Genomic DNA, 12299 nt, shown 5'->3' on the forward strand with positions numbered 1-12299 from the left:
CCTCCATGGAGAGGCGACTTTGGAGCGGGTTTCCAGGTCGCCTCCCCCCGTGGCCTAACAGCAAGGATCGGCGCGGCCTTTCCCGGAGACGTGCCCGGGGCTTCAGCGGCGGGCGCAGCGTGGACTCTCGGCATGGAGCGGGTGAGCCCTCGCTGGAGGGGAGCGCTCCGTTTCGCTGGCCCGGGGCAGCCGGCAGCCTGAAGCCGCGCCTTCCACCACAGTGATGAAATCTGTGGTGGATGTTTATGTTAAAATTTCATTGTGTTTTTGTGTGTGTTCTTTATCATTGTACCGCTGCTGACATATTCATTTCACTTGCACTTTATGTGCAATGTGACAAATAAACCATATTGTATTGTATTGTATTCTATATATCAATGCTGTTAAAGGCCATGCCATTAATTGTATATTTTCCCCTTAGATCTGACATCCCAAAGTCTAGCACCTCATACATGTTCAGATTAAACTCCATCTGTCATTTCTCTGCCCATTTCAGTAGCTTATCTATAATCCACTATACTCACAATCTGGGACCCCAGCAATCTAAGTGTCAACTGCAAACTTATAAAGCAACCCATCCACATTTATATCCAAGACATTTACATAAATATCAAACAGCAAGGATGCCAGCACACATTCCCATGGAACGCCACTGGTCACAGACCTCCAGCCTATAGCTTATTCTTCCACCACATCCATCTGTCTTCTCTCAGTAGTTCTGAATTCACATGACCAAGCCACTGTTAATCCTGTGCACCTTCATCTTCTGGACCAGCCTAACATGGGGAACTTTATCAAATGCCTTACTAAAATCCATGTAGCCAACATCCACTGCCCTAGCCTCATCGATCACCTTCGTAACCTCAAAAATCCTCTTCCACTTAGTTAGTAAGATACAATCTGCCCTGAATAAAGCCATGCTGACTCTCCCTAATTAATCTGTTCTCTTCTAAATGGAAGTAAATCCTATACCAAAAGAATGCTCTCTAATAGCTTCCCCACCACTGACCTCAGTCTCATCAGTCTATAAATTTGCTGCATTCTCTCTACTTCCCTTCTTTATTAAGGAATAACTTTAGCTGCTCTGCGACCTCATTTGTGGCTGGAGCCGACGCAAAGATCTGTGTTAAGGCTCTCGCAATTTCATCTCTTGCCTCTCTCAATAACCTGGAATAAGTCACCAGATCCTGGGGAATTATCTATTTCATGCGCTTCAAGTAGCCAAACATGGCCTTTTTTCAAATCTCAAATTGCCCTTGCATATTAGTATTCTCTACACTGAACTCGCTATCCACCATCTCCTTCTTCTTGGTGAAAGCAGATGCAAAGTACTTATTTAGTATCTCACCAACATCCCTGGTTCCAAGCACAAATTCCTTTCTTGATCTATGAGCGGTCCTACCTTCTCCATGGTTACCCTCCAGTTTATAATGTGTATAAAAAATGTTGGCATTCCTTTAATCTGTCTTGCCAAAGCCATTTTATAGCCTCTTTTGGCCCTTCTAGTTGTTTCCTCTTTATATGCTTAAAAAACCCTGTCTGATTCTATCCTCTTAAAGCTTGCATGCACTTCCTTTTCCTTTTTGATCAAATTTACAACCTCTTTGGTGATACAAAGTTCCTTTACTTTGCCATCCTTAGCCCTCCTCCTCACTGGAACATGCCGGTTCTGAAATTCAGTCAACTGGACTTTAAATAACTCGCATGTAGAATTGCCCAATTACAAATGCTCCCGAAGTACCCTCTAGGTAGGCACAAAATACTGGAGTAACTCAGCGGGGTAGCATCTCTGGAGAGAAGGAATGGGTGATGTTTCGGGTCGAGACCCTTTTTCAGTCTGAAGAAGGGCTTCGACCCGAAACGTCACCCATTCCTTCTCTGCAGAGATGCTGCCTGACCCACTGAGTTACTCCAGTATTTTATGTCTACCAGCAGACATAAAATTCAATGCACCAGCGGACAATACATGATTACAATCAAGCCATTTACAGTGTATATGGTAAGGGAATAACGTTTTGTGTAAGGAAAAGCCAGCAAAGTCCGATCAAGGAAAGTCCGAGGGTCACCAAAGAGGTAGATATTAGTTCAGCACTGCTCTCTGGTTGTGGTAGTTTGATTCAGTTGCCCTGTCCACCATGGGCACCATACGATTGGCAGCCCCGCCAACAGTCAGTCTGCTTTTTCGCCTATTTTTATTTTTAGTGTGTGTTAAAAGTTTGTGTTCATGTTCTCCGGTTTGTTTTATGTGGGGGGAGGGGTCGGGGAAACTTTTTTTTCAGTTTCTTACCTTGCCGGAGATGCAATTTTCCGGATCGCATCTCCGGTCGCTCTGCGGCCTCCTATCGATGGAGCTAGAGGCCTCCTCGGACTGACCTTGAGCCCCGACCGCGGGGCGTCAACTTAACATCGGAGCTGATCACTTGCCTGGGATCATTCTTGTGAACTTTACCATCGTGAGATCGCAGTCTCGGGAGAGACCGTGGATGTCGGGAGCTCCAACGACGCAGAGGTTCGACCAGCCCCGACGTGGGGTTCGTTCACCGGCGCGGGGGAACTGAGATTCCCCCGATGCGGGAGTTGATCGCCCCGATGCGGAGGGCTCGACCGCCGGCTAAGGGAGTCAAGATCATCCCGTCAACAGAGGGCTCGAGGCCCTCAACCACGGCATTACTCACCAATGAAGGGAGTAATGTTGCTGATCTAAAAATCAGAACTTTTCTTCGCCTTCAATCACAGTGAAGAATGTGGAGGAGTCACTGTGGTGGATGTTTGTGTTAAAATGTGTTTTGTATGTTCCATTGCTTTTATTTGTATGATTGACTTGGCCAATGAAATTCCTCGTATGCGTGATTGTGATTAAAGCTGACAACACAACTCCTCCATCTCTTCCGACTCCCTCCACATCAGAAACATCAAGCCCCTGGTCTTGTTCCTCTCACAACCACGTTTCCCCAATAGCCACAACACCATAGTTTCAAACACTGATCCAGACTCCAAGTTCCACTGCTGCCTCCACAAAACGCCATGCATTGAAATAAACTCACTTCAGCCCATCAGTATCACCATATTCCTTCACTTCTCTCTGCCGTCCTTCCTTAGACACTTACTGGTCCTCACCTCTACCCTCCCATCACTCCTTCCAATTTCTGACGTCCTTTGGTTCTCAACTCCCAGCCTTTCTCGTTTGAACCAACCCAACCAGCACTAGTCAACCTCCCTGCCAGGATATTGGCCCTCCTCCAGTTCAAATGCAACCCATCCATCTTGTACAGGTCACCTCGACCACAGAAGAGATCCCAATGGCCTAAAAAAATTCTAAATCGCTGTTCCCTGCACCAACTCCAAAGCCACACATTCACTGTCCTATCTACCTGTTCCTACCCTCACTGGTACGTGGCACCAAGAATAATCCAGAGATTACCCCCCTCGGGGTCTTATGCCTAACTCCCTACATTTACTTTGCAGGACCTTATCCCTTTTCCTATCTATGCCGTTTGTGCCGATGTGCACAATGACTGCTCGCCCTGGCCCTTGAGAATGTTTTGCAGCAGTTCAGAAACAGGACCTATTACAAGTATGAGGTGCAATAGTAATTTAAATAAACAAATAAATAAATAAGTGGTATCAGGACCTGGTAACGGGAGGTAAAACAACAAAAACAGACTTGGTTGGTAGTCCCCTTTCTGCGGAGTTTAATGTTATAATAGAGCGATTGTTCCTATTTTCTTTTTCTTTCTTTTCTAGGGTCTATTTTCTCACTTTACTTCCTTCTCTAACTTCTTTTCTAAGGGCTTTCTTTTCCCAACACTCTTGCACTTCACGACTCTTGCGCACTTTCTTTACTTTCCTTACTCCTATCCTTTTCTTAAAGCTCAAAAAAAATGAAGCGGTACAAAAAATGTATTAAGATATATGTGTTGTGTAGTATTGTAATTTACCGTACTTCTAATAAAAATAAAATTAAAAAAAAAAAAGAAACATGCTGGACCCTGGCACGAGGGAGGTATCATATCATTCTGGAGTCCTGTTTGCTGCTTCAGACTCGTTACTGTCCGTAACTAACGAGTCTACTATTGCGCTGGCTCTGTCAGACTTTTCCCTTCCTAGCTGTGTCTCAGAGGATTGATTTACATAATTACACATTAGTTACAATTTGGTCACAATGGTGCAACTTTTAAAAAATCCTCCCACATGATTCTCCTCCCATCCTTCGAATTATTTTATCAACATCAACAAACTCTGACTTTCTTTCTTTGCTGTTTATCCACATGTATCTCTGTTATTTGCTTCAGCTACTTCATTTGTTCGCAAATTCTATATTCAAACCACCCTGTGGGTAATGTACTTGTTACTTCAACACTACGAGCCAGTTTTAAATGCTACTGTTTTCAGTTTCAAATAACTTAATGAGTAGCACAATAATTCAGAAAAGTGCTACGTGCCATTCAACAATTAGATTTTTAATTGGAAAAAAATTCATTCTCCAGTAAAATTGACCACACTTGTTCCTTGATCTGTGCATTGAGCTATAAGGTTCTGAAACTGCACAAATGTATTACATTGTGCACAGATCAAATAAGAATAAACTTTTTTTTTCCCCTAAAATAATGTTTGGCTGTTCGGTGTGAATAGGTATCGTTTGAGATCAGCAGCATTATTCCCTTCTCTATTGAACTGATATAGTGGGCCTTTCTGAGCACGGAATTCATTACATTTAAACATAGGTTTTATGACCTTAAGGATTCCCAAAGCACTTTACAGCCAATGCATTACTTTTAAGTGTAGTCGTTGTTACAACATTGGACATGTGGCAAAATAAATTGTGCACTGTAAACTTTCATACACAGCAATGTGACCGGGATGTTGGTTGAAACATAAATATCAACCAGAACTCAAGGGATAATTCCCCTGCTTTAAAATAAAATAATGTCGTAATAGATCTTTTGTATGTTTCCAGGAGGGCTGAGAGCATAATTAAAAGGTGTCACCTCAAAAACAGCAGGGTTAAAGGTGAATCATCTCCTTGTGTACATGTTCAAGCCTGTAGAGAATGAGTGCACTGCAGCTTGCTCTCTTTGCCAGGGAACGTTCCCATGCTCTATTGACGCATGAAATATTGTAAGCGTTATTTAGTTACCCCCACCTTTCGTCTTCCTGACCATTTACAGCCCCCTGGTATAATAATGGAAATGAATGACCCACCTGCTTCCAGACATTAGTATTGTGTTGCAACCTGGTGGTGGGGCGGTGACCTCTGTGCGATTGCTCACTCTCCACGCCTGGAATCTGCAGCCTCCGCTGAGCTCCTCTTCAACTGACAGGTGCTAAATTAAGTATTTGATTTAGTTGTTAAATGCTTTTCCTCTCTGTTTCTAATTAATGTTGTTTTCAGCATCAATGGAGTATCAGAATTATTGTAAAATTAGGAGCACAAGGGATGCTAAGAGAGTGGTGGCTGTGTGGAATGAGCTTCCAGTGAAGGTGGTGGAGGCAGGTTCGTTTTTATCATTTAAAAATAAATTGGATAGTTATATGGACGGGAAAGGTATGGAGGGTTATAGTCTGAACGCAGGTGTATGGGTCTAGGGGAGAATACGTGTTCGGCACGGACTAGAAGGGTCGAGATGGCCTGTTTCCTTGCTGTAATTGTTATATGGTTATATGGTTATTATATGATGCAGAGTGGTAAATTGGCATTCAGTTTGTTCATTAAGCAGGCTATCAACGCACAAACTGGTAGGTAGAGGATGTGCACCTTGTGATTCGGTAATGTTCAAATATTGGAGTTTTGTCATGGAAACAACCCACATGACCATAGCCACAATGTATAATTTGAACAAAAAGCTGCCGTCAGATGTGTGTGGAAAGGTGCTGCGTGCATGTTACAGATTAACAAATACTGAAAATCACATTTATTTTCCACACAAAGTCCTTTGTATCATGCAATTGTATTTTCCCATGCATGCCATTGAGTGCAAAGTTGCTGTAAAATGAATGACAAGAAGCATGTGGATGATCTCTGGAGTAAAATTATCGGAATTTGTCAATTTGTGTTTATATTTACGATAAACTGATTTTATATTTAATGTCACAACAGTTGTTGGGTAAAAAATTGAACACTACTGAGAGTTAAATGTTGCACCGTGGTTAAAATGTTAACCGTGCTGTATTCCAGAATGTAGACTTTTTAATGGGGTCAGGGGAAGGACTGTGTTGTTGCCTTTTGAAGGACAGGCGCCTGATAAGCTGAGAACAAAAAGCACCCGATCCTGTGTGCTGGAGGCACGCTGAAAGTTGCTGATGCTCTGTACCTCTTCATATTGATCGTTACTGAAGGGTCGGGTTACAGGAGAGAAGAAAAAAGCCGTCATCAGCTGGAGCTCCGTGTTGAGCTGCTATTAACGGCAGCGGAAATGAGGCAGCCTGTGGAAGGTTGGAGTTTACTCAGAAACTTGTAATGTGCCAGATGAAGAACACAAAGTCCATGGAGTAAACACAAGCGCGATGGCAAGTACATCGTTTTGTTTGCTGTGAGAAGGGGGTGCGGTAAAGGAACATGAAGCCAGAATTCCTGAGAGACCATTAACTGGCAATTTTGGTGATTCAATTTGTTTCATCTAGTGAATCAAAGTAAGTGAATCAAATGTCCCGCTGTGCAGTGAGCCTGATATTTATTGAAAGCTGGGAACCATGCAGCAACATTCGTAGCTTTTGACAAATTAGGTTTTTGTTTGACTAATTCACTGGCAGCTTTTTTAAATGCGCCTCAACCACTTTGGAAACGGAGAGCATCTCTATTATTGAGCTTTCCTCTTTCATTCCATTTACTCAGCCTGAACTTGCAATGCTTCAGCATTCCATTGTAAAGAAGCATATTTAGGTTGCAGCCTTTAGCCACTTATTTGAGGTAGATTGAATGTATTCAGAGAGATTTTCCCTTTCGTCTCAATTAGTTCAGACGGTTTTATGGCTGAACCTTTTCAGTTCTTTGTATTTCCTTTGTGATAAATTCTGTCTCTCCATTCAGTAATTCAATGGATTGTAACATCCGGCTTGATGCAACTCCATTGATGCAACTTGTGCTAAATTGCATTTCAACTGGTACAAATTGAAATCTCCACAGCACTACACTGTATTGTCACCTTCACTATCATACTGTACCTCGAGTAATGATGTATGGAATTTTTTATGTAGGTGAAAATATATTAAAATCATTTAACTTTTTTTCAGCCATATTTGTTGGCTCACCAAGAACATGTGTGCAGCCAATATAGCGTCTGAAGAAGGGTCTTCACTTGAGATGTCAGCTATTCCTTTTCTCCAGAGATGCTGCCTGACCCACTGAGTTATTTTTGTGCATTTTCTGTTTTTGATTCTGAGCGCTTTGCGCCTATCTTCAATGTAAAATTGTTACCTCCATTTGTTCAATGCCGAATTTAAAGTGTGGTGCTGAAGGAGTGATCGACATTGGGGGGGGGGGAAACTGCAGATGCTGGAACAAAAATAGAGGGAAGAACCCACCCCGTCAAGCAGCATTTGTGGAAAGAGGAAGCAGTTATTGTCATTGGCACTCTGATGTTGTACTCCTGAAATGATACTTCAGGTACCAGTAATGTAAGCAACAAAATGTCTGGTCTCTGCTACCTACAGTATGCTTCAGTCCACGGCCGACACAAGTCTGTTAGTAGTTATCCTTCCAGTTACATGTCACCTTTAAACAAACACTAGAGCAAGGGGGGACCCATTGGGAGGCCTGGTCCCCCAACGCAATATTCCACCATTGACCCAACTGCATTGACGTGGCAATAAATTGTAACACAAAAGATGATTGTGAAAGCATCTCACTCTGCCTCTTCAGTCCCCTATTCCCCTCCTCCATTATACTCCATCTACCCACCCTGCCACCAACCCTCTGCTTCTTCCACTCACCGCCTCCCTCCCCTCCTCTCTCTTCCCTCTCCCTCTTGCCATCTCTCTTCCTACCCCTATCCTCCTCCATTCCTCCTCATCCACAGCACTCCCTCCCCCTCCACTTCTCCCTCCCTCTTCTTTCCCCTCATCTTCTCCCCTCCCCCACTCCGTCCCAGAGCTATCCCTCCTCCTCTCCCCTAATCTCAGTCACTTCCTCTCTCCCTCCCTAGTCCCCCTCCTCTCCCTCATCTCACTCCTCTCCTCCCCCTATCCCTCTACCTCCCCCTCCATCTCCCCTCCTTTCCCTCTATCCCCACTCCCTAGCTTCCCCCTCTCCCCCCCACCCCCACTCTACCCTCCTCCCCCACCTCCCCCACTCTCCCCCTCCTCCCCCACTCTCCCCCCTCCCCCCCACTCTCCCCACTCCCCTCTCCCCCTCCACCCGCCTCTCCCCACCACCTCTCCCCCTCTCCCCCTCCTCCCCCCTCCCCTCCCCCTCCTTCCCTCCCCCTCTCCCCCCTCCCCCCCACCCCCACTCTCCCCCCCTCCCCCACTCTCCCCCTCCCTCCCCCACTCTCCCCCACCCCCCCCCCACTCTCCCCCTCTCCACCCCCACTCTCCCCCTCCCCCCCCACTCTCCCCCTCCTCCCCCACTCTCCCCCCTCTCCCCCACTCTCCCCCTCCTCCCCCCCCTTCTCCTCCCCCTCCCCCACTCCCCCACTCCCCCCCCCCCTCCCCCCCCTCTCCTCCCTCCTCCCCCACTCTCCCTCCTCACCTCTCCCACTTTCCCTTCTCTCTCTCCTCTATACCCCCTCCTTTCTCTCAATTCCCCCACTCTCCCTCGTGACCTGCCCAGTTGTACTTGAGGTGGGGGGGGGGGGGGGGGGGGGGGGATGGGCCGAGCGGCCTGGAGCCGGGAGAGAGAGAGGCTGGACCAGCTCCTTTCCTTCCCCAAATGAAATTTGGCTGGCCTTTCAAATGGATGCCATTGTAAAACTAATACCCTGGTGCATTGAATATTAGTACGATGCATTAGAAATGGAATGCAAGTGTACCATTAAGGTAGAATTGAGTAATGCAATATTTGGGTTCTTTGCTGAATAAGGAGGCAGCAAGATCAGTGATGTTGTTCATTGTTCAAGGGATGAAATGTGTGGGAATTGTGAAATTTAAATTTCATCAACAGTATTCTCCACACTTCCTGAGCCAACTTGAAATTACCAAATGATTTCAATGGCATGAAAAAGGAAACTGGCTTGCTTGTGATCAACATTCCTCAAATTGCTGATTTCAATGCGTATGAATAAATGGCTTTCATTAAAACAAGTATTGTGAAATATGTTTCCAGGATGTGTTTACTGTTGCTACTCTGCTCAGATAAAGAAAGTTGTAACTGGGCTTTAAAACATTAAGATAACAAACAATTAAGTGTATAAGCCCCTGTGCCACTGTACGAGGTAATTCACGAGTTCTCCCGAGTTTTTTCCCTGATTCAAACTCGGAGAATGTCCGTAGCGGATCCGTAGGAGTTTGTGGATGTACCAGGAAAAAGTAAAAAAAAATTTCATCACAAGTTTTTTTTTACTGGTGGACATACTGCTACGAGACATCCACGAACTCCTACGGACCCGCTACGGACATTCTCCGCGTTCGAATCGGGAAAAACTCGGGAGAACTCATGAATTACCTCGTACAGTGGGACAGGGGCTTTAAATTGCACTGCCCAAGAAAGTGGCCATAACAATGGACTGAGACTTGGTGCACTCATTGAAACATTTAAATCTGCTTCTTATTTTACAATATGTGTGGAAAAGAAAAAAATAGTCACCAAATTTCATGAGTAATGTTCAAATTTCAGATCTTGTGTTTCACTGTCAGAAAGATAGTTGGACAATAATTTTCTACTGCTGTCTGAAGTTAGACATTTACAAGTACATCTACAGTAATTCATTTTTTAATTGACTTGTGGATTTCAAATTACAAGCCTGTTTAATGACGCTTTCACCTTCACAAGAGATCTGGATAGAAATTACTTTTGATTCATTCTTATGCCAGAACTGAAACACCTAACCCAATGAGGTGGCTTAGGCCAACCTCGCATTTGGTCCTTGTGCCTTATTTCTGTTGTTATCTCACAGAGCCAGGGGTGGAAAAAGAACACTATTGCTGAAGGCAAATCCCTGGTGATGGGGTGGTTGAGATTGTGAAATAATGGTGGAGGACACAGACAGTTGGAATTATGATAGAATGCTGGAATCCTGATTCCCAGGATTCTACACGAGTTTTAAAATATAAATAATAATATTTATGCTTTTGTTTAAGAAGGAACTGCAGATGCTGGAAAATCGAATGGAGACAAAAGTGCTGGAGAAACTCAGCGGGTGCAACAGCATCTATGGAGCGAAGGAAATAGGCAACGTTTTGGGCCGAAACATTGCGTATTTCCTTCGCTCCATAGATGCTGCTGCACCCGCTGAGTTTCTCCAGCACTTTCGTCTACCTAATATTTTATGCTTATAGGGTGGCACAGTGGCATAGCTGATAGAGCCACTGCCTCACAGTACCAGAGACCCGGGTTCCATCCTGACCTTGGGTGCTTGTCTGTGCTCCTTCGGGTGCTCTGGTTTCCTCCCACATCCCTAAGATGTAGGGGTCCCAGTAAGTTCCCCCCCAATGTGTGTAGAATAGAATAGAATGCCATTTATTGTCATTTAAACAAACAAGGTTCAAACAAAATTTCGTTCCTGCAGTCATAACATCAAAAAAAACAAAAATACACAATTTACACAAACATCCATCACAGTGAATCTCCAAACACCTCCTCACTGTGATGGAAGGCAAAAGTCTTATCTCTTCCCTGTTCTTTGTTCTTCTCCCGCGGTCAAGCAGTCAAACTGCTGCGTCGAGGTTGATCGAGGCCCTTGATGTTAGAGCCTCCGGCGGGCGTTTAAGCCGCGCCGGGTGATGTAAGGTCCTGCTCCGGGTCTTGATGTTTATAGCCCCCGGCGGGCGATGGTAAGTCCCACGGCTGTTTAAGCCGCGCGGGGCGATGTAAGGCCCTGCTCTGGGTCGATTTAAACCCCGAGATTCGGGCGGGAGAAGTTCCTGTTGCGAGAGCTCCGAAAAGCGGCCTCCCATCAGGGACCTGCGAGCTCCCGATGTTACTGCCCACAGGGCCTGCGGCCAGAGCCTCCGAAGCTCCAAGGTCGGGTGCAGCCGCAGCGCCACCACAGCCTCCGAAGTCAGCCAGCTCCGCGATGGTAAGTCCGCAGGCTCTATGACTAGAGCCCTCATGTTGGTTCCGGTTGGAGGCCGCCAGCTCCACGTTGTTAGGCCCCAAAGACAACGGAGACACAAGGCGCCACTGCCACAAGGCGCAGCCACACCGATAGCCGTAGGGAGTGGATGAGAAAGTAGGATAACATAGAAATAGTGTGAGCAGGAGTTCGATGTTCAGTATGGACTTGTTGGGCTGAAGGGCCTGTTTCCATGCTGGATCTGTTATCTAAAATTCCAGGGTTAGTGTCTTGCCAGTTCCTTGCTCAACCAGCAACTGTCTATTTTCACAGAGAAGGCTAAAAACTGGCTTCCAGCCTGTTATTTATGTAAAATAACACAATATCTAATTCAGCCAGCTGACTGGAAAGTTGCCAGTCTCAGTTTGAGTCAAATGTGTTTTAGTTGTACTTTGATAATCAGTATGGTAAGTAAATTCAAAATGACGGTTGCATTAGCATCCTCCATTGTAATTGCTCTATCACTGATAACCTTGCCTTCTGCTGCCGATGCTCTGGAATTCCTTCCTTAAATTAATTCACCTTAAGCTGTATTTCTTTCTTTCTAAAGTTTCTTCCTAAAGATCTCCTTATAGTCTCGCTATGACAAATGTTTTGGTCATCTGCTCTCTCATTTTATGTGGCCTGGCGATGGATTTTGTTTGACAATGCCCCCACACTATATTTTAACGGCATGGTATTATTACTTTCAAAAGCCATCAAGGATGCCAAGAGGGGATTCCGAACCGAGCTCATGTCCCGAGATCACTACACGGACACCTGTTGATGGTGGCAGTCCGTATCTATAACGGGCTACAAAATGACATCAGCAGTACCACTGGTATCAGCTGACTTTCCCCAATGAGCTCAAACACTTCTGTTTAGTTCTCACGCACTGTTCTAAACCATCATTTGCCACGTTAATTCTGCACCCCATTCCCAGTTGACTTCTTTGAAGCAGTGTTGGAGTCGAGGGCAGTTAAATGCAGTGTAAGCTTTAAGGCCAGAGAGGGGAGGTTTAAAGGTACTGGTGCCCGGGTGCTGCCAGAGCTAGTAGTGGCAGCATATGTGATGGTGGCATTTAGATCAGCGCATGGATATACATGGATCTTG

General features: G+C 45.3%; 1 protein-coding gene across 7 annotated transcripts in view; it reads left to right on the plus strand.

Annotated features, from left to right (window-relative positions):
• The window catches only part of LOC129711830 (disabled homolog 2-interacting protein-like), a 625376-nt gene that overhangs the window by 430827 nt on the left and 182250 nt on the right, over positions 1 to 12299 (plus strand). The window contains exon 1 of one of the 7 annotated variants that reach the window (XM_055659776.1): positions 1935 to 5321. The exons of 5 other annotated variants lie outside the window; for them this stretch is intronic. In XM_055659776.1, the coding sequence (XP_055515751.1) occupies positions 5194 to 5321 (128 nt within the window). In that variant the 5' untranslated portion in view covers positions 1935 to 5193. Of the gene's footprint in view, positions 1 to 1934; positions 5322 to 6250; positions 6631 to 12299 lie in introns of those variants that run through there. One more of the 7 variants, XM_055659778.1, reaches the window with a different exon arrangement.

The sequence above is a fragment of the Leucoraja erinacea genome, chromosome 31, assembly GCF_028641065.1.
Source record: "Leucoraja erinacea ecotype New England chromosome 31, Leri_hhj_1, whole genome shotgun sequence".
NCBI lineage: Eukaryota > Metazoa > Chordata > Chondrichthyes > Rajiformes > Rajidae > Leucoraja > Leucoraja erinaceus.